Source organism: Myotis yumanensis, unplaced genomic scaffold (genome assembly GCF_028538775.1).
Source record: "Myotis yumanensis isolate MYYU_CA2020_CCGP unplaced genomic scaffold, mMyoYum1.0.hap1 SCAF_2, whole genome shotgun sequence".
Taxonomy (NCBI): Eukaryota; Metazoa; Chordata; class Mammalia; order Chiroptera; family Vespertilionidae; genus Myotis; species Myotis yumanensis.
In genome coordinates, this window is record NW_027223753.1 from 209,446,777 (window position 1) to 209,468,407 (window position 21,631).

Here is a 21,631-nt window from a genome sequence, read left to right on the forward strand (position 1 = left end):
AATTGAGTGGTCAGATGACCAATTATATCTTAAAAGATGTCAGGAAACATTTGGTTTACATATGTCAAACCCAACAATCTAAAATTTACTGTAGTCTGATCCAGGTATAATCCAGGTATAATTAACTCATAGTCATAAGTTTGATGTGGGACATGGTCAGTGTTTGTAAGATTAAAAAAAAAAGATACACACACACACACATATGGAACTATCCAAAAAGCCCATTGGAGATGGGAAACTTGGAGTTCACATGACAGTCCAGAGGCATGGGTTGGGGACTCATTCTTAAAGAAGTGAGTGACTAATGGAACATTGGAATATGGAACATGGAGAGTAGCAGCTCAGCTGAGGCCAGCTTGCCTGGGGCCAGAGGCAGAGGCCTGAGCAGAGGAGGAGGGGTCTCTGGAAGCTCAGAGTTCAAGAAGCAGGTCCATCTCCTGCTGTTTCCTAGTTTGTGGCTCTGAGTCCCTTAAATTCTGTGATACTTGGGCTTGTCATCCACTAAATAGAAATACAAATACTGTTTCTCAATAGAAATAGAAATACCATGAAGGCCATGAGAATTGAATAGAGCGGTAAATGGAAGTGCTTTATAAATTAAAAAAGAAAACACGAGAAAAAATAGTTCTTTGAGAAGAAGAGAGTCTAACAGCGTCAGATAGAACTTGATCAGAAAACAGGAATGGAGAAGAGGCTTTGACAGAATCATCTTTGAGAAGACTTGGGGGGAAGTACACAGAATTAACGAGGGGTTTCAGGAGGGAACGGGAGAGAAGTGGTAGTAAGGGAAGTGCTGCCTGGATAGGGTTTTAGTGAACATTTTGTGTGTTTGTATTTAAAACTAATGAGATTCTAATTTTAAGGTTTTCAATTTCAAGTAAAAATGAGATAATTAAAAATAAGACTATATCTTCAAAATACACTGGGACCTTAACATTTTTTTTGGACTAGGAGTTATTTTCTCCTCTAGTTCATCTTTAAATGGTGACTTCTTTTCTGGCATAAAAGTAAGTTACTAAAATGTGATATTTGCTTTATTTTTGGTGATTTGTTTAAATATAGGCCACTAATATTAAAATAATTGTTATAATAATTCTACAAATTCTGCATTATTTTTTTTAAAAGGATAGTATTTTTCATTAACTCACTGATGGAAGATCCAGGGTTTAAGATTATTGTTCTTTATACAGTTATTTAACCTCAGCTAATGAAATTTCCTATGTGATTTGTAAGCCTTCCAGCTGTGAACACATTCTACTGATGACATTAGTTATGCAACATCTTCGAAGCCATTTTATTCAGAAGTCAAAAGAAACTCATTAGAAGGTGAAAATTGGGAAGTTAGCATTTATTAAATATTTGTTATATTTCTTGGACACAAATATAATATTTTAAGTGCTAAAATTGTAAAGAAAAACTTTCAATGTCCCAAGGTCATATGGTTCCAGAAGAGGTCCTGGCTGGAACTGGAAGGTACACAGCCAAGCCCCTTCTGATCCTGCCTGCATCACCCTCCCAGCCAGGATGCCCCCCCGCCCCCCCCCCCCCCCCCCCCGCCACAGAGATTTACACAGAGTAGAGACGTTGCCAAAGTACCAGGTGGCCACAATGACTTCAATCCAGAAGCAGCGCAGAAGGCCAGGGAGTGCCTCCTTCCCGCCCCATTTAATCTGGGAAGGTGCGCATTAGAGTTTTGCTTAGTTATGTGCGGTGTACAGGATTTTTCAAAGTCATGTTACAGTGGTATCAGATCACAGCACTCTACGATTGCTATCTCTGTTTTACATGACACAAAACTGTGCACTAGAGACAGTGCTGAGGGTAATACAGTTCCTAAGCCTGTTGCAGCTTGAATTAGGAACCACACTGCCTTTCCTCCATGACTTACTTGGTTGTGTCTGTGTTTATTGGATACTGTGGTGCCCCTGTATCTCTTCCTTGTATCTAACTATTCAGGGCTTCACTCTCCCTTTAATGGACTATATGCCTTTGGGAAAGAGATCCTAATCCAGTGGGGACTTTTGTGAAGGAAAAAAAAAAGCAAAAAGAAAGAAAACACACACACACACACACACACACACACACACACACACACACACACACACTGTGCCCTGATAGTCCAGCGTGGGTCCCCATCTCTAGAGGTTGTAATCTAATTGATTGGGAGTGGGACCCAGGCATCAGGGTTGTCGCACTCTTCAGGTGACTCTCATGTGTAAAACAGGGTCAAGGGAGTCATGACAATCCTATCATTCTGCCAGTGGCTGGTCTTGGGGTCAAGGCTTAAGCCAGTCAGTGCATGGCATTCTTCTGCCCACAGTCATGGTCTGGAGGTGGACACCTGAGCTGAGTGGGTTCATCCAAACTCCACGGATGGTGGGAGGCTTCTCCCTTGTTGGATGTGAACGAGGAAGTGCGCAGCCCCGAATGCTGGTTGCATCTCACTGTGAGTGAGTTGAGTCAGCTTCACAGGTGATGCTGTGGAGGGCAGTGGGGAGAATGGACCCAGTTCTTTGATGACATAAACCATTGAATGAAGCCCTATTTCTGGACTTGATGTGAGTAATACATGTTATTACTGCTTAAGCCAGTTTGACTTGGAGTTTTGTACTTTTAGTTGAGGTATTCTGATTCACTGTTTCTATAGTAAATACAACAAAATCTCCGAAATTAGTTTTAGTTTCTTGATATGCAGAATGAAGGGTTATAAAGTACAGTAGTTGGAGGTAACATCTGCATTTGCTGAAAACACATCCTGCCAGCATCAACTTACCTGATTTGCTCTTCTTGACAAAATATGAAGGCACAAATGCAAATAGAGAAGCTAACAGAACCCTTTGCTGGTGGTTGAGATGTGGAGGGGCACAAAAGGAGTGCAGATATTACATGTTGTTCGTCTTGAGAAGTTTGTTGACCAGCTCCCACTCTTCATCTGTAAATGGTGTCAGTGACATATGCTGCAGAGCGGGTACAGAATCTAATTAGTCCATTGACAGACCCCCCAGCACAGTGCCTGAGCATAGGGCTAGGTTGAGCCACATGAAATTGCCACTATTTGTCCATTTTAGACCTATAAAAATGACAAGTTCACATGGTTTAGCTGTAAAATTTCTCTAATAATAGTAGCTGTTCATATCAATAAGTGAAAATTGGGTACTAGGAATGTGATCAGGATAAAAGCATTATTTTGGCTTCATATAATGTTCAGTGAAAGCTTGTTTTTTAAACAGAATTAGACATCTTTCACTTTATATGATTTAAAACTTCAGTTAAACGTAATGTACACATTTAATTTTTAAGACTATGCACAGGTGCTTAATTCTTAGGAATACAGATAATAATTGTGTTATTCTTTAAAAGGTTTTGTATCACCAAGGCAAGGCTTTCATCCATGCGATGTGATAGTAGAGGGTTGCCTTCAACATAATATTCTGTGTAATAGACATGATCGGCTTATTTTTAACCCCTGGTGACCATGTCACATTTCTGTACTGAACTACAGGAGCGAATGAGAATATAGCACATGTACCCTGCACTGTGTGTGTGATGACTGGACTAAAGCCTTTACTTACTGCATTATGTTTAGTCTTTACAGCTGGTATGTATAAAAACATGAAGATACTAGAGCTCTTCAAGGCCACACGACTAGGCAGTGTGATGCTTTAGAGGCCTGATTTAAATATGCGGTTGTAGGCTAATTTAATGCTGTGAACAATCAAGAAGGGGTTGAACAGATGGCCAACCCCAACTTCTTTTCTGCCTAGATATTGAGGCCACTGAGGTCCATGCCTAGGAGGATTGTCCCACTTCAGATGTTGATATCATTACACATCGTTGGACATGGGAATGTGAAAATGTCTTCTGAGTTATGATTTAAATATCCTTAAGACCTACCACTTTCTCCAATTTGCCTTACTTGTGGCTACTCTTTACGGATAGGAGAGGTGTCTTTAGGGATTTTCTTATTCCACAGCAGGATCCTAACAGTCCACTCCATCCTCTTGAGTCAGTGAGAGAACAGGGTCACTTGACAGCAGAGTATTTACATTTCTTTTGGCCCAAAGAAATTTTTCCCCAAAGTAGAAATGCAGTGCTGTGTGGGAAAGTACTTTTTAAGTGGCAACTTGCTAGTCAAATGTAAGGTATTTTTACCATCATTTCCTTCTGGAAAGAATCAGGCTGTCAGAGAATAGCCAGTACTGCAGTTTGTCTTTCAGTAGTTGGACATCAGCTCCCCAGTCTTGCAGCAGGAAAGATACATTTTCTTAGAGTTCCTAAAGGGAGTCTGTGTGCCGGGTGGAGGGGGGTCTGAGGACCAGGTGGAGAGGGGAGTCTGGGACCAGGTGAAGGGGAGTCTGAGGACCCAGGTGGAGGGGAGTCTGAGGACCCAGGTGAAGGGGAGTCTGAGGACCCAGGTGGAGGGGAGTCTGAGGACCCAGGTGGAGGGGAGTCTGAGGACCCAGGTGGAGGGGAGTCTGAGGACCCAGGTGAAGGGGAGTCTGGGACCAGGTGAAGGGGAGTCTGAGGACCCAGGTGGAGGGAGGAGTCTGAGGACCAGGTAGAGGGGAGTCTAGGACCCAGGTGAAGAGTGTAGCTCTCAAAGCAGGTTTGTGACTTCCCTGTGGAAATGTGAAGTCTTTGAAATAAGTTGCTTTTATTTTTAGTGTGAAGAGATTGTACTGCAGCACCTAGATTCTAGGTTCTAAAATGACTAGGTGCTCATGAGTCTGAATGAGGCTCTGACCTTTGTAGCTGACCGACCGCCTGTTACCAGGATTATTATACGAATACATTATAATCTTTGAAAAATACCAAACCCTAGAGGTCCAAAGATTTTTAGTTCCAGTTCTTAAATCAGAAAGAAAATATGAACAGGGTATTTTAAAAGCATAGTAGGAAGTCCATTAGCAGTGAGAAGGGGAGGGAAGGCCTCCCGCTGCTCCTGCCCAGGGCTCTGTCAGTCTGGGCTACAGTTGCTGGCTGGTCTTGCTGGCCCTCCTTAGCCACCATCAGCAGGAAAGCAGCTCCATTTAGCCATGTTCCAGCAGTGCCTAGAGGGCTGAGGGAGGCAAGGAAGGCATTTCCAAGGGGGGAGACCAAGATTAATCCAGCAGGTGCAGGCTTCCTCCTCGAGGCTGCATTACCCTCCCAGCCAGAATGTAACTCTGGCATCTTCGAGGGGGTTGGGTGTAGCTTTTATCAGAATTTTAATATATATGTTTTTTAGCCCAAAAAAGGTGGGTGAACCATTGCTCCCAAAGTAAACACCCAGCTCATAGATTTGCTGCTGGATATCTTCAGAGGTGCCAGCCAGTGTGTGGCAACTGACTGATAAGAGGTCAGTGGATTGTTTTTTGTCAAATTTAAGTGCCAAATAGAATCATCAGTAGTTCGAAAGGGCATGGTAAAGTGACTGATGATTTCCAGTGGAAGGCTTGATTGTGGCAGTCTGCCAAGAGACCTGAGGGCTCATGGTCTGGGCCTTCTTCCTCGTTCAGGACACCGGAATGATCTGGATAATGAAAAGCTGCCTCAGGTCACACTCACTCAGAGAAACTGAGGCTTATAGAGCAAGAGGCTAATGGAGTAGTGGACCCCGGGAAGGTCATTGCTGGTGATTGCTCTCATCCCCATCCAGAGCACCTTCTTCCTAGCTTCTGACTTCTTAGCGAGCCAAACTACCTGTCACAGAGTTGCCCCCAGAGCATGGGAAGGATGTGCAGAGCATGGAGGCAGATGAGCCCGGAAGCCTGGGAGTCACCCAGTCTCTTAGCATGGAGCTTGGCTCCAGTGACAGGCCATGTTCTGCACAGTCCTCAGCAGCCTCCCCAGCACTGCCTCTCTGCGTGCGACCTTATACCATGCTTGAGCTTGTCCAGCTTCTCTATTTTTGCATGATCTGCCCACCAGGGTGCCCACCATTACAGTCACACTGTCTGTGCCCTATAAGGGCAGACACCGAGTCCTGTTATACTCAGCTGAGCCCTGGGGTTTGAGGCTTATCTGTTCCATCAGCATTCATCTGATGAATGAAAGAACTTTGATCTGGTCTCCAGAGATTGCAACAGGGTCCACAAATCTTTGCTCATATTTTCAGTCAGGTTCCTAATTTATCATTCTAAGTATGGGGTTTTCCTCATCTCACTCAGAGAAGGGGTGATATTTACAAGTTTCCGGGGGAACCCACCCCCTGGACTGCACACTGTCCTGGGCCACCGCACGTATGTGGGGCTCACCCTTCCAGCACATGCTGAAGTTTGCTGCATTCATTCCACCCGTTATGTTGGGCAGCGACTCTCAGAAAATGGTTTTTCTGGAGTCATAGTGCTAGAAAATGGGGAAGCTGGGATCAAACCCTGCTTTGCTCAGCCATGCAAGGATGGGACAGGTGACTTCTGGTGGGCATGTTTTCTCTTCCGTTCACTCACTAATGGATTCACTCATTTATGCCCATTTCTTCTTCAAAATTTATTTATGTTTTCTCCCCCTTCCTTCTGGGACTCCATTGACATGCTTGATATTATCCTACAGGTTACTGAGGCTTTTTGCTTTTCTTTCAGTCTTTTTTCCTGTTCATGTGAGGGCAAAAGTCCAGTGAAGAAAATTGTGGGATGGGTAAATTTCATGCATTCCTTGGGGTTCTGGCCCTCCTCCTCCTCAGAAAGCATTTAGGAGCAGGCTGTATATGCTCATTACCCTCTTCACACCCTTCCCCCGCCTCTCCCTACATTGTCCCATCACAGTAAATAAAAACATGTTTGCTGGCACAAACTCTCATATTGGAAACCCAAACCAAAAGGTAATTCTTAGAAATATCTTTCAGATAAGATGCCTAAATTGTCAGGTTATAGATACGTGATAATCCTTGTGGCTGAAGGAGGCACAACAGCCAGAGTCCTAATAGCTATACTTACTGAGTATCAGCTCTACCTGGCACAAGCTTACATGTGTCACCTAGTGTGCTGTGAGGCTCTGAGATGGGTGTACTTCCCGCTTATGACGAGGAAACTAAGCCTCAGAGAACACGGACACCATACTTGTTAAGGCCAGTTCATTAGAAGCACTGCATTTGGTGTTCATATCGTGGCCCTCCACCTGAGCTTGTGTGTTTTCTCCTAGGCCGTGCTGAATTTATAAATTAAACTACATTTAATTTGAAATGTAAAAGTTCTTTGTTGCTTCCATTTAATACATGATACACCCTCCTGAGGATTCTGTGTTTGCCAGTGGTATTTCTGTTATGGTTACTGACATCTGCTTATTTTAATGTATTTTGACATGTGTTGAAGTGGGACTAATTTGGTTGTGATTCAGGCTCTGCATATATATCAGAGCTGACCCATCTGCCACACGAGTGTATTTTAGAAAAGGAGTAAATTCCTCATTGGGCTAAATAACACCTTTCCACTTCCCTCTGTGTGTGATCTGTTGTCTAAAGTATCGTGTTGAAAAGTTGAGAAGTGATTTTGGAAGGAGGCAAGTGAGGAATCTGTTGCTAGAGTGTAATTCAGAAACAGACGAGCTAACGCAAGAAGCCAAGATGAGGGAGTTTCAATTTGTAATAGTTGGAGTAATAACTTCTCTTTTGATTTTGGAAAGAAAAAATTAGAAACATAAAATAGACTACTCTGCAAAGTTTCTCTAGTCCATCTCCCAGTCATCTAATGTAAGATGCATTCTGTTCCCAGACCTTCAGAATCCAACTTGAAACCACTCTCTAGGAGCCTTTCTAGACATCCTGTCCCCAAGTCTGATCATTCCTTTTTCAGAGCCCCATGATGAATGTTCCAAACAAACTCATATTTGCACTTTCTGATCTGTTGCTTGTTAATGGCCTGGAACTTTTTTTTTAATCTCTAACTAGGTAAGAGACTAGAGACTAGATGTTGTATTTCTTTTGATGCCCACAAAGTACATTTGCAGGGCCTCAACATCCCCTGCACAGACTATTGCTGAGCTGAGGGCTCTACCTGCCCTCATTGCAATGGTGGGTTCTATCTGACCCCCCGCCCCTTGGTGGTAGGAGACTCTACCTGACTTTGTAGTTGTGGGGGCTTTACCTGTCCCTCAGGCGGCTGGTGCATTGGTTAGGGTGTGCTGTGGCTTGGAGTCCACTCGGCAACTCATTTATCACAAGTATTCATTGAGCACTAAGCCCTGTTCTAGGAACTAGAGGTTCAAAAGTGAACAAGACAGAGTCCTTCCCTTGTGGAACTTATATTCAGGTGGAGAGACTTGGCAATGAACAGGTAGAATGGCGTGTATCACATAATACAAATAAAGATCTGACCTATCTTTATGCTTATGGCTCAGTAACTGTCTCCTGGTTAGAGACTTAGAACACAGTTTTGTTTGATTTGTGAAGTAGCATGAGGACTCAAGAGAGACCATGCTTTAGGGCAGCGGTTCTCAACCTGTGGATCGCAACCTCTTTGGGAGTCGAAAGACCCTTTCACAGGGGTTGCCTAAGACCATCGGAAAACACATATATAATTACATATTATTTTTGTGATTAATCACGATGCTTTAATTATGTTCAATTTGTAACAATGAAATTGGGGGTCACCACAACATGAGGAACTGTATTAAAGGGTCGAGTTATTAGGAAGGTTGAGAACCACTGCTTTAGGGTCTGCTCTTTAGGTATTTGAGTGGAGACTTAAGTGAAGGACAAGCATGCAGAGATCTGGGAGCAGAGCATCATGGGCCAAGGACAGGCAGCTGAGGGCCCTGCAGCAGCCATGGGCAGTGAGAGTATGGGAGTGGGAAAAGCCATTGTGGCTGTAGAGGACGCTGGCAATGGCAGGAGAGGAGTCAGAGTTGGGCCTGGATCCCTTATGGTCAGTGTACAGCTGAGAAGACTTTGGACAGATCTTTGAGCAGGGCAGGCCCTGGGCTGATGGACTGTTTACTAAGCTCATTATGGTGCTGTTGGGGAGGCCAAAAGGAGTCAAAGGCAGTTGTAAGAGGTTAGCTGAGGAGATGGTGGCAGTGTGACCAGAATGGTAGCAGCGACGACGATCAAGGTGACCAGATTTAAGGTACACTTTGAAGGGCGAGGCATATGAAGGAGGGAAGTCCAGGGTGGCACTTAGGTTTTGGGGTCAGCGGTTGGTGCTGTTGGGAGTACTGGGGAGGAGCGGTAGGGGGATGGAGTTTGGTTTGGTGAATGTAAAGTTTGAGACCCCTGTTCCACATTCAAAGAGAGGCATAGAGAACATGCGCTCTGAGAGAGGACAGGGCACAGTGTTGGACTCTACAGAGTCCATCCGCTAGTGTCAGCCTGTGACAACAAGAGCACTGCAGGGAGCACTCAGAAGTATTTGCTCACTGTTCCTGTAGTAGAGTGCAAAATTAACTCAAACTGCTGCTCTTACAGGGGCTCCTGTGGCAATATAACATCGTGAATCTCATCTGTCTTCATGCTTACGGCTCAGTAACTGTCTTCTGGTTAGAGACTTAGAACAACAGTTTTGGTTGATTTGTGAAAATGGATTTTGTTCTTATTTTAATGGGATTTTTTTGATCCAATTAATTTTTCCTCCATCATAGAGAAGTAATTGCAGAGAAATCCTTTGTGTTGTTTCTGTCAGGAGTAACATGCATCTTCATTTATACATAGAGGCTGGTTAGTATGGTAATAACCTGAGAGAAATAATCAGATGTCATTATAGGGGCAAGAACAGTTGCCACCCTTTTTCACAAGAATGTGCCTTCAGACATTAAGAATTCCTGTTTATAGAGCTCAGAATTTGTGTATAAAGCCTTTAAATGACGAGAATACTGTTTATATTCACAATTGAGGCTTAATTGGTTGGCATTTTTTGAATAAAATAGTTTAAATCTTAAAAAAAAAAAGAACAGTTGCCACCTGGGAAACATCCATTGATAGCTAAGCTAAAGAGATTCATAAAGAACATGGCAAAGAGATTTTCTAAATGCTTGATTGTCACTTGGAAAAGTAGTGTACATGACATGAGTTGGATTACTTAGATTTTAATTGAGGACACTCTGTGGCTTTAGAGATATTTTTACATTACAGTTTGATATTCGAGGCACCTTTTAAAAAATATATATTTTTATTGATTTCAGAGAGGAAGGGAGAGGGATGAGAGAGAATCACTGATCACTTGCCTCCTGCACGCACCCTACTGGGGATCGAGCCCACAACCTGGGCATGTACCCTTGACTGGAATCGAACACGGGACCCTTTAGTCCACAGGCCGACACTCTATCCACTGAGCCAAACCGGCTAAGGCAAGGCACCTATTTCTTTAACCTAAAGAAAAAGACCTGCAGGCAACAAAGGAAAAACCAAATAATTCGTTTCATGGCTGGGTGAGCTGCTGCTGTGATGTGTAGCTTATTTTAAAAGCATGTTAGGTGTTATTTATTTCCAGAATTTGTCCACGGTCAGACTCAGACTTTAGTCTAATAGACAGTCAGCTGAGGCCGACCTATCCCAGGTGCAGAGGTTCCTGCTGCCGGATGTGAACAGCAGCCCTCCTGCCTGCCTGGAAACCAGATGCACATTGTGTGCAGTGGGACTCCCTGTGACGCAGGTGCAGTGTCAGCCAGTCGGCAAAGTCGTGAGCATCAGGAGTGCACGGCGCTGGATCTGGGTCTCAGAGTTACTGCCTTGTAGTCTGTGTTAAAGAACTTGAAATTTGCAGAGAAGATATATTATTCAGGATTCTCCAGACAAATAGAACCAATAGAATCTGTGTGTCTGTCTGTTTGTCTGTCCGTCCGTCCATCCATCCATACATAAGAGGAGATATAACAGGAATTGGCTCATGTGATTATGAAGGCCAAGAAGTTCCCAGGTCTGCCTTCTGCAAAGTGGAGGGGCAGGGAAGCCAGGCATGTCATTCAGTCTAATGCCTGGGACCAGGAGATCTGATGTCTGGAGGCAGGAGCTGACATCACACTCACGAAGAGAAAGTGAATTTGCCCTTCCTCTGCCTTCTTGTTCTGTTCAGGCCTCTAAGGATTGGATGATGTCATCCATACTGGTGAGAGTGATCGTTACTCAGTCTGTGGATTCACCTTCACAGACACACCCAGAAACCATGTTTTCCAGCTCTGTACTTAACCCAGTCCAGTTGACACATGAAATCAACCATCATAGAAGGCAATACTTAAATGAACTAGTTTGAGACAGTATAGAATACTTGATGAGATGATGATAACTAGCATTTCTCAGTGTTGCTCTGTGCTGGGCCTTATCCTGAGCATGTTACATGTCTTTAACTCACATAATCCCTTCACCAGCCCTGTGAGGCCACTACTCTTGCCACCAGGGATCAAGTGGTGGAGCTGGACCCTGAACCTGGCAATGGGGCCCTGATAGAGCGAGGGAGGGATCCAGGAGAAGAGATGTTAGCGTGGACCCCAGTGGGTGGGCTGGGAGAGCTGACCCCCATGCCAGTCTGTCAGGTTTGGGAGACAGCAGGAGGTCTGTTGGCCCGGAGGTGTGGGAAGGGCTTCTCTGGGAGGACTTTGGCAAATTGTTATTTTTCTTTCTGTCCCCTCCCTGCCTTCTCCCCTTTCTTCATTTTTCCCTTCCTTCTGTTATCAAAATTAGTAAGTGGACATACTTAGAGAAAAATATATAAAACATAAAAGTGAAGCTGAGAGAATTATCACAAAGGAACATTTTTTAATGCCACCCAGACTGAGAAATGATGAGTTGCCAGTACCCTGAAAACCCTTTGCACCCTCCTAGTCACTCTTTCTTCTGCCTATTTCCCATTTTTGAATGTTATCTAAGTGGAATCATGCTTTTGTGTTGGCTTTTCATTCACATTCTGTTTGCAAGGCTCCTCACGGGCTGCCAGTCCCTGGAGACACATTCATTGTTGCACTGCAGGCTGTCTCAGCACTGTGGACATACAGGCAGCATCATTCTCTGTGGTGGGGCCGTCAACGTGCATTGCAGGATGGTAAGCAGCAGCCCTGGCCTCTACTCACTATTGCCAGTAGCACTCCCCAGTTATGACAACCAAAACTGACATTCAGAATATCCCCCGGAGGGTACAGTGCCCACCCGCAGCTGAGACTCACTGCTGTGCAGGATTCCTTTATATCAGCTGGGCCACTTGTCATGCTGATCGCACATTTGGGTTGCTTCTGTCTTACATATAATGCTGCTCCAAAATTCTGGAACCTGCCTGTGGTAAACATGCATATTTTCCTGTTTGGAGGCACCAATTATAAATGGAAGTTTGGGATCATTCGAAGTGTATGTCTTCAAACTCTAGTAGCTTATGCTGGGCTGTTCCCAAAGTGGTTGTACCAGGTGTCAATTTTACCAGCAGCATGAATGCCTGCTGTTGTAGGCCTCCGTCCTCAGCCAGTCGGCTGAGGTAGATGTTACCTCATTGTGGTTTAATGTTATTTTTCTGATGAGTTCTGTGTATGCTTGGCCTTTTGGATACCCTCTTTTGTCAAGTCCTATTCTACTCCTACTACTTTTCTGTTAGGTTGTCTGACTTATTAATTTTTACATTCTGGAACAGGGGCTCAGTTGGTTTTGTAAAAGTTGCACATATATTTTACCACTCTGTGTCTTGCTTTATTTCTCTTAGTGGTGACTTTTGATAAGTCAGAAGTTCTCTGTCATCCGGGAGCCTTCTCTTTCTGCTTTTCGCATTTAGTTGCCATATCTCCCTGACACGTGGTATGCTGTGTGGTAGGATCAAGTTTAATTTTCTTTCCATATGGATATCTGCAGGCCAGCACATTTATGAGCAGGATTGTCCTTTCCCCAGGCTGCTCAGAGTGGCCTTTGTCCTTTGATAGCATTCCTCACGTGCTTGGGCTCTCCATTCCAGCCCCAGCACTTTGCATTACCACATCTTCTCTTTTAGAGACATACAGGCACTTTCTCTTATCTTAATTTTCTTCAAGGATGCCTTTGCTATTGTTGGCTCCTTTCCATGTAATTTTTAGAATCTGTATGTAAAGCTCCACAAAGGAAGCTGTTTTGATTTTGATTGAAATTGCATCTGTAGATTAGTTTCAAAAACTGAAATCTTTACAGTGTTGAGACTTTAGTACATGACATGATATATCTCCTCACTGATTAGATCTTTCTCTCAATAGTATATTGTTTTCTGCATAGAGATCTTGACTATCATTAGATTTACTCCTAGCAGCAGTGTTTTCTTCTTTTCAATTCCATAATTCCTTTGTTCTCTGTCACTGGACACTCTTAATTCACTCAAAAGATCTTTATGATTTGCCCCTACTATGTGCAGGCACGGTTCCTGGCACTGGGGATACAGCAGCGAGCCAAACAGTTTCAAGCCCTTGCCTTCATGGAGCTGGTGAGTGAAGAGAGACAGTAGAGAAAATAAATAAGAAAACATACAGTGTGTTTTATGATCTTTAATGCTACTGAGAAAAAAGGCAGGGAAGGGGAATAGGAGGCAGTGTTTGCTCTTGGTTTTATTTTAAGATGTTCACAGAAGGCTACTGAGCAGCTGACTTCCACACAAAGACCTGAAGGCAGTGGGACATTGGCTCCAGGGTTTCTAGGAAAGCATGTTGCCCAGGGGGATGGGCAGTGCGAGAGTTCCGAGGTGGGGGTATCGCTGCTCTGTTGGAAGAGCAGCAGAGGCCTGTGTTGTGAGAATGGGCTGCTTGTGGAGAGCGGGGGTGAAGGTTTGTTCTGTGTAGTTTGGAAATGCTATTTATGGAATGCAGCTATGTGCGCAGCGTCTCGATAGACACTTTGATGTGTCTCCTTATTCAGTCTCTACAGTAACCATGTAGACGATTAAACATTCAGTCTACACATGAGAAAACAAAGGCTGGCTTTGCTAAAGTGACGGTGGGGAGATGTCAGGTTACATACTCACCCCTGTAAGATACTTTGTCATGGAGATGAACTCGCAGCTCACTTCATATTTCAGTTTATGCATTTAATGCAGTAATTTAGAAAACAAGGATGGTTACCTTGATAAGTAAAGTTAGACCGTTTGTTTTAATTTTAAGAATGACTGAGAACAGAAAGGCCCTGTGAGCATGTGTGAGAGTGTGTCTGAGCTGTGCCTTAGGGAGCCAGGTCAGCTGTCAGGAAATCCTGAGCTTTGTCAAGTTTTCTTTGTGTCAGTGTGAGTGCCTTTTGAGAAATGTGGCATGTGGAGTCAGTGCCTGTGACAAGAGCTATCACGGTGCCTTCTCCTTGTCTTCTAGTCCTTAGTTAGCCACAGCTTAATTCCCAGAGTGCCTTTTTTCCTGTCCCATGTTTTCCTCCCCAGTTGGGGGTGGTGTGGGGTAGACGGAAGCACCTGTCACCATCTAGGGAACTCATGTCTAAGAGCCCCGTTTGGGACCCATAGAGCTAAGTCAGTGGTGGTAAGTGTGTGTCTGGAGAATAGGAAGGGGCGTGAGGGGTGGTGGGCGAGAGGGTCTGGGACAGACACCAGTCACTGAGAGTGCAGAGCTGAGGAGGATGTCACCCAGAGGAGTTCTTTGATCAGCTTGTTAAAATTGCATTACTGGTTTATAATTGTTGGTGCCCTGTTAGCATAGCTTCTCTTCCCCTCACATCTTCTCCCCATTCCCAAATGACTAAATCTAATACAGATATTCACAAAGAAATCTGTCTACTTACTGTTTGGGAAGAGACGTATATGACGCATTGATTCCGTGTCCATCCAAACTTTTAGTAGGACACTTTGTGAGAATACCCCCAAATGTCAAGAGGGGACTAAATTTATAAAAAATATAGGAAAACAACAAGCAGAACATTATTTTATTTGATTTGATTTGCCTGAGCTTTAATAATGAAATAGTGCTTTTTGAAAAAATGTGTGGTTCTATGTACATTTTTCAAGAACAGGCAAAACTAAGCGGTGGTGATAGAAATTAGGACATCAGTTGCTGGTAGGTAAGGACTGGCTGGAAGGGAAGGCCGTGAGGGAGCTTTGCAGTGCCAAAGTGTTCTCGATCTTGTTGGGATTGTTTTTTTCATGGATGTGTACATCTGTCAGAACTTTTTGAATTGTACATAAGATTTGTGCACATACCATAACATTCAACTACTTACAGTGCATGATTCATTAGTTTTTAGGGTAATCACAGAGTTGTGCAACCATCATCACCATCATCTAATTTAAGAATGTTTTCATCACTACCATGGAAACCCCCATACCCCTTAGCCATCACTCCCCATTATTTTTTCCACCCAGCCTTTGGAAACCATTAATCTGTTTTTTGTCTCTATGGATTTACCTATTTGGGGCAATTCATAAAATTGAAATTTTATAATATGTAGCTTTTTATGTTTGGCTTCTTTCATTTAGCATGTATTCAAGGATTATCCATTCTTTCTCATTACTGAATAGTATTCCATTGTATAGATGTACTGCATTTTGTTTATCCATTCATCACTTAGACACTTGTGTTGTTTCCACTTTTAGACTGGGTAAATTGTCAAGTTAAAACTTGGTAAATGCAGGTTGCTAGGTGGTGAGCTGTGGTTCAACAATGGATCGCAAGGGGAATTGAAAAAGAGTTTATTAGTCACAGGTCCTGGAGGAGGTACCCTACACGCCTGGAGGGGCCACACCAGGAGGTCAGGGCAGAGTGCACACAGGGAGCAGGACCTGGGGTTCATTCATGCCTTTATTAGGGTCTATGGGTGGAGTGCTTTGAGGTTCCTAGACTAAGACTAGATTCGTCAATTCCAACCAAAAGAGTGGGGTTTGGGTAAGCCCCACAAAGGTCTTACCTAAGGGGCACGTAGGGGAAGCCGCTGAGAGGCAGGGGAGACTGTTGGTCTTAGGATACTGGAGAAATTGTATCAGGACATATGTTTACTTGTGACTTTCTGGGCTATTATCTAGGACATACCTTGCATGAGGGCCAGTGTTAGTTTAGGGCCCCGCTGGGCCAAACAAAAAGGAAGGTGAGGCAGTAATACCACGGAATAGCTGAGCTACACTCTCAACAGGCTGTTACTGATAAATGCGTCTATGAACATTCCTGTATGAGTTTCTGTGTGACCCACCATTCTTTTACAGTAGGTCTGTAGCAGCTTCTCTTAATTTTTCTTCAACAGAGAATGTCTTGAATTCCCCTTCATTTCTGAAGGACATATTCCCTAAGTAAAGAATTCTGAGTTGACAATTCTTTTGCTTCAACACCTGGAAAATATTGAGTCACTTGCTTCTGACCTCCTTGGTTTCTGATGAGAAATCTAGTATCATTAAATTGTTTTTCTCCCATAAATGAGGTGTCATTTCTCTCTTGCTGCTTTCAAGACTTTGTCTTTAGTTTTCAGAAGTTTGGCTGTGATGTGTCTTGGCACATATTTCTTAAGGTCTATCCTGTTTGGCATTTGCTCAGCTTATTGGATCTGTAGGTTTGTATCTGTTGCCAAATAGAGTAAAATCTCAGCCATTATTTCTTGGAGTATTTTCCAGCCCTGCTGACTTTCCCTCTCTTTCCAGAATTGCAAAGACATGAGTGTTTGATTTTTGTCATAGTCCCACTGGACACAGAGGCTCTGTTTTTCCCTGTCATTCAGATTGGGTAATTTCTGTTGTCCCATCTTCCAGTTCACTGATTCTTTTCTCCAGCTCCTCCATTCTGTCTCCATCAAGTTTTTAATTTCAGTTATTGTATTTTTCAGTTATAATGTTTCCATTTTGTTCTTTATGTCTTCTGTTTCTTTGCTGAGACTTTCTATTTTTTCATCTGTTTCCAGCATGTTAAGAATTTTTGTGGAGGCTCTTGAAAACTCCTGTCAAGTAATCCTGACATCTGTGTCATGTCTGTGTTGGTGAATGCCTTTCTCAGTCAAGTTGCTTTACCCATTTCTAAACCCAAAATTGAGCCATCTGTGGGGATGTTCTCAGTCTCAAGTAATTAGGTTTTCCATGGTTGTTTTAAAAGAGAAATTGTGTCATTATAACTCAGCATTTGTTAATCTGTGGCCCAAATGGACCTGAGTTCCATGTTATTCTCCCCCTGTACAGTTTGGGTGCTTATATTACAAGCCATTTGCCCTTTCCCTTAGTCTGTGTTCCCTTCCAGTGCTGTCACTGAACTTTTTCCTTATGATGATGTCACCGTGAAGTTGTTCCTGTAGGGCTGCACCCTTGACTGCGTGTGTCTCATTTATGACCTCCAGTGGCTTGTTTTACTTGGCCCTTTTTAAAGGGCTACACTGCTGTCTCTGCAGCTTGCCTAATTATTTTATTTGTTCAGAAATTTCCTTCTCATTTATATTACATCAGCCTTGACCACATAAAATACAATCTTCTCATTCATTCAGCAGATATTTGTTGTATTGGAGATAGAGTGATGGGCAAGACAGACAGGTCTTTGCTTTCCTGTAGCTTTTCAGTGGGGGAGGAGAGAAGATAACTCCATAGAACAGCCGTGGGCAAACTACGGCCCGCAGGCCGGATCCGGCCCGTTTGAAATGAATAAAACTAAAAAAAAAAAAAGACGGTACCCTTTTATGTAATGATATTTACTTTGAATTTATATTAGTTCACACAAACACTCCATCCATGCTTTTGTTCCGGCCCTCCGGTCCAGTTTAAGAACCCATTGTGGCCCTCGAGTCAAAAAGTTTGCCCACCCCTGCCATAGAATAATTGGTATTCAGAGAACTAAGACAGGGTGATGGGTGACAGGGTAATTTCATTGGTGGTAAGGGAATGACTCTCTTAAGAGAGAATATTTAAGCTGAAATTGATTCTTTTTTTTGTAATTTCCATCTCTCTGTTTACATTGTTCTTCTGTTCTTGCATTAGAGCCTGTTATGGGCTGAATTGTTGAAAATTCATATGCTAAAGCCCTAACCTACCTAGTATCTCTGATTGTATTTGGAACTAGGGCCTCTAAAAAAGCAATTAAGTTAAAATGATGCCTTTACAGTGAATCCTAATCCAATCTGACAGGTGTTCTTACAAGAAGAGATTAGGACATAGGAGAGACACCAGGCATGTGTGAGGACAGAGAAAAGGCCATCTGTAGGACAAGGCCTTAGGGAAACCCACCTTGCTGACACCTTGATCTTGAACTATCAGCCTTCAGAATTATGAGAAAATATATTTCTATTGTGTAAGCCACCTTGTCTGTACTATTTTGTTTTGGCAGCTGATTAATACAGAGCCCTAAGCATCCTAATTATAGTTATTTTATTTTTAAATATATTTTTATTGATTTTAGAGAAGAAGGGAGAAGGAGAGACAGAAACATCAGTGATGAGTGAGAATCATTGATCAGCTGCCTCCTGCACGCTCCACACTGGGGATCAAGCCTGCAATCTGAGGATATGCCCTGACCAGGAATTGAACTGTGACCTCCTGGTTCATAGGTTGACTCTCAACCACTGAGCCACGCTGGCCAGGCCAGATCATCCTATATAATAAAAGGCTAATATGCAAATCAACTGAACGGCAGAACGACTGGTCACTATGATGCACACTGACCACCAGGGGGAAGACGCTCAATGCAGGAGCTGCCCCTGGTGGTCAGTGTGCTCCCACAGGGGGAGCACAGCTCAGCCAGAAGCCCTGAGCTGGGCTCACGGCTGATGAGCGCAGTGATGATGGCAGGAGCCTCTCCCGCCTCTGTGGCAGTCGGACATCCCCCAAGGGCTCCCGTACTGCAAGAGGGCACAGGCTGAGCTGAGGGAACCCCTCCTTGAGTACACGAATTTTGTGCACCAGGCCTCTAGCAGTTATTTTAAATTCCCTGTCTGATAATTCCAAAATCTCTGTCTTATCTGAGTGTGGTTCTGATGCCTGGTTTGTCTCTTTAGACTGTGCTTTTTCCTTTTAGTGTGCCTTGTAATTTTTGGTTGAAGGTTAGACATTATTTACTGAGTAAATAGGACTTCCGTGTGCGGTTTTATGTTAATCTGGCTAGGGGTTGGGCTGTGTTCTATGGAGGCTCCAGGGGCTTCATGTTCCAGTTGTTCTCACCATTTCCCCTGTTTCCTTTGGGTTTCCCTAAGAATTCCTCCTTAGACAGAGTCTGTGCCTTTCAGTCTCCCAGCTATCATCCTTTGTTTTTGTAGTTCCTGTAATTCTTGTTGTGTGAAGAGACTTTAGTCTCCTCTGGAAAAAAAAAAAAGTTTGTCATGAGAAGCAACCTAGATGTATTTCAGAACGGTTACTCCTCATTGCCCTCTGCCAGACCATCTGAGAACCTTTCGGGGTTCTTGGAGATCAAACCCACAAGAATGTGGAGGCCCCCCTAAGATTGCCACACCCCCAGAAGTTTCTTACTATCATGGTATTCCACACCCAGCTTCCAGCAGTTTGTCAAAATGATCATTTACATGTTCCTATCCATTTAGGCTCCAGTGGTTTCTGTTCTAGGAAAACTGATGTTGGCTGTCATTACCCTGCAACCTCATTTCAAGAAAAGTCTTTGATTCTCAGTTTATTCCTCTTTTCTTGTTATATGGGTGGGGTGACAGTTTCCAAGCTCTTTACCTATTGGAGTTGAAACTGGACATCCCTGCCCTGCCCAGGGTGCAGTAGGGCTCTCTTTTCTCCTGCCCTAGCCCAGCAGTCCTTACAATGCCCCAAGGGCTCTGATTCAATAGGGAAAACTCTGGGTGGGCCTTGGTATTGTGGCAGGTCCCAGTGAAGGTTTGCTCAGTCCACTCTTTCCATTCACGTACTTAAAAGGCTTTTTAAGAACAGTGCTAAGAAAGAGGTACTGATTTTGAGCCCGGTTCCAGTTACAGTATCCAATCAAGAAGTAAAGGCTCCAGGTAGGGAGAAATGATAAGGAGAGCTGGATCCACCTGGTTAAGGGCAAAACTCTGTGTTGGACTGTTGTTTCAGTCTAGCTTTTTAAATGATTGCTACAATATATGCAGGGCTACTAGGTTCTGTACTTCATGTGGGAAAAGTGGAATACAATGTGAGTGCTGTGGCCTGTGACTCTGGAACTCAGTGTCCTGCACAGATGCCACATCCGTATGTGGTTTCTGAGGGATTTGTTGCAGTGAAAGTGTGATAATACCTTTGAAAACAGTGTTGCAAGTGGATAGAATTACCGTCAACAACATGAAAAGCCCTCGTATTTTTCAGCATTTTAAAGTTATGCGGTTGTAATATTTGAAGACGGGATATTACTAAATAGATGACAATTGAGGTTTTTCATGCTGCTCTTATGAGCTAAGTGTTTACATCAAGAATTGATGCAATTTCTAGTTCAGCTCATAATTTTCAAAACTGTCAAATCTGTCATTCAGAAAATTCAAGAACCCTTGAGGGTTAGATTCTACCTCAAGATTAGGAGTTTCATTCTAACCAGAGTGTTACCTCTTGCCCCTAGATCCAGACGCAGAGGTGTGTCTTCATGTTTTGCGACTTGTCCAGTCAGTGGTTCTGGAGCCAGAAGTCTTCTCCAAGTTGGCCTCTGAGCTCCGGAGCTCCCTGCCCCTGCAGCGCATCCTGGCCATGTCCAAGAGCCGCAACCCCCGCCTGCAGGCCGTGGCCCAGGAGCTCCTGGACGACCTCCGAGCTCTGGAGTGTGATGCGTAGGCATGTCCCTCCTCCTTCCCAGGTCCCCACTTGGTGTTCTGAACCATCACCGAGGGCCATGTGTTAGAGATGTTCTTGACTAGAGATGGACGTGAATGAATATGTATCCACACACCTCCCCCCGGAAGTGAAGGTACTTGTGGGTGGTGAGTTAAGGGGAGCCCGAGAAAGAACCCATCCTGTCGCAGCAGCCATGTCAGCTGTGCTGGCTTCTTAGAGGGCTCCTGCTGCTCAGGGGACTTTCTGAGACCTGTGAGTCCCCCCAAAATGGGAGATGAAGTAACCACCAGCCCTGAGATACATTTAATTGAAAAACAATTCATTCTTTCTCTAGTAATTATAACTAATGCCCCAAATGCAAGTTTACCTTTAAACCTTTTGGTGACTTGCTAGTTCACATGCCATTGGACATTTTAGTTCTATATTTTTGTGCCTTTTTTGTTTTTGAATAAAGAAAGTCAGAAGAGTCATTGATGTGCTCCAACTATTGTTTTTTGAAATATTAAAAACTTGAATTGGGAAGCTGTATCTGACAATGATTGGTAGGAAAACTCTCCTTACATTGTTCTGGGTCCTTTATAAACTCAGAATAAAGTCCACTGTTTCATATAACAAATACCATGAAAAGGGCCTCCTGGATTGGAACGCATGCCGTGTAATGATGTACACTAGTGTGTACCAGAGTCCCCGCACCACAGGTTTCCTTCTCGTCTGCATCTAGGCCACTGGCAAGAACAAAGGAGGATGCACTTCACTTCCCATAGACACCACCACGTGTGAGAGTGGGAGTGCATCTGTATCACTCCTTAAGGTCACGTCAGGGAACGTGTTCACACCTCTCTTCTGGTGCTGCTGCCTTCAGCATGACGCTGCGGCTGTGGGCTCCGGGTGTCCTGTGCAAGCAAAAACCCATGCAGGTGCCCCTTACCGTGGCAGCCTCAGATAGGTTTATAAGCAGTTTCTACTGTGTGGCATTTTAGGATAATTTCATTTTTCTTTTAAGTAGACTTTTGTAGGCAATGTGTGGTTTATGGCTGAGGCTGAATGAAGGAGCTTAAGGAAAGGCACAGTTGCTTGAATTTCACGAGCCAGCATATTGT

The 21,631-nt window shown here is 43.7% G+C and overlaps 1 protein-coding gene across 1 annotated transcript in view; it reads left to right on the forward strand.

Moving 5' to 3' along the window:
• The window catches only part of HSF2BP (heat shock transcription factor 2 binding protein), a 74,362-nt gene extending 53,367 nt beyond the window's left edge, over nucleotides 1-20,995 (forward strand). The window contains exon 8 of the mRNA XM_070403670.1: nucleotides 20,323-20,995. Coding sequence (XP_070259771.1) covers nucleotides 20,323-20,531 — 209 coding nt within the window. The 3' untranslated portion in view covers nucleotides 20,532-20,995. The remainder of the gene's footprint in view (nucleotides 1-20,322) is intronic.
• Nucleotides 20,996-21,631: the final 636 nt, after the last annotated feature.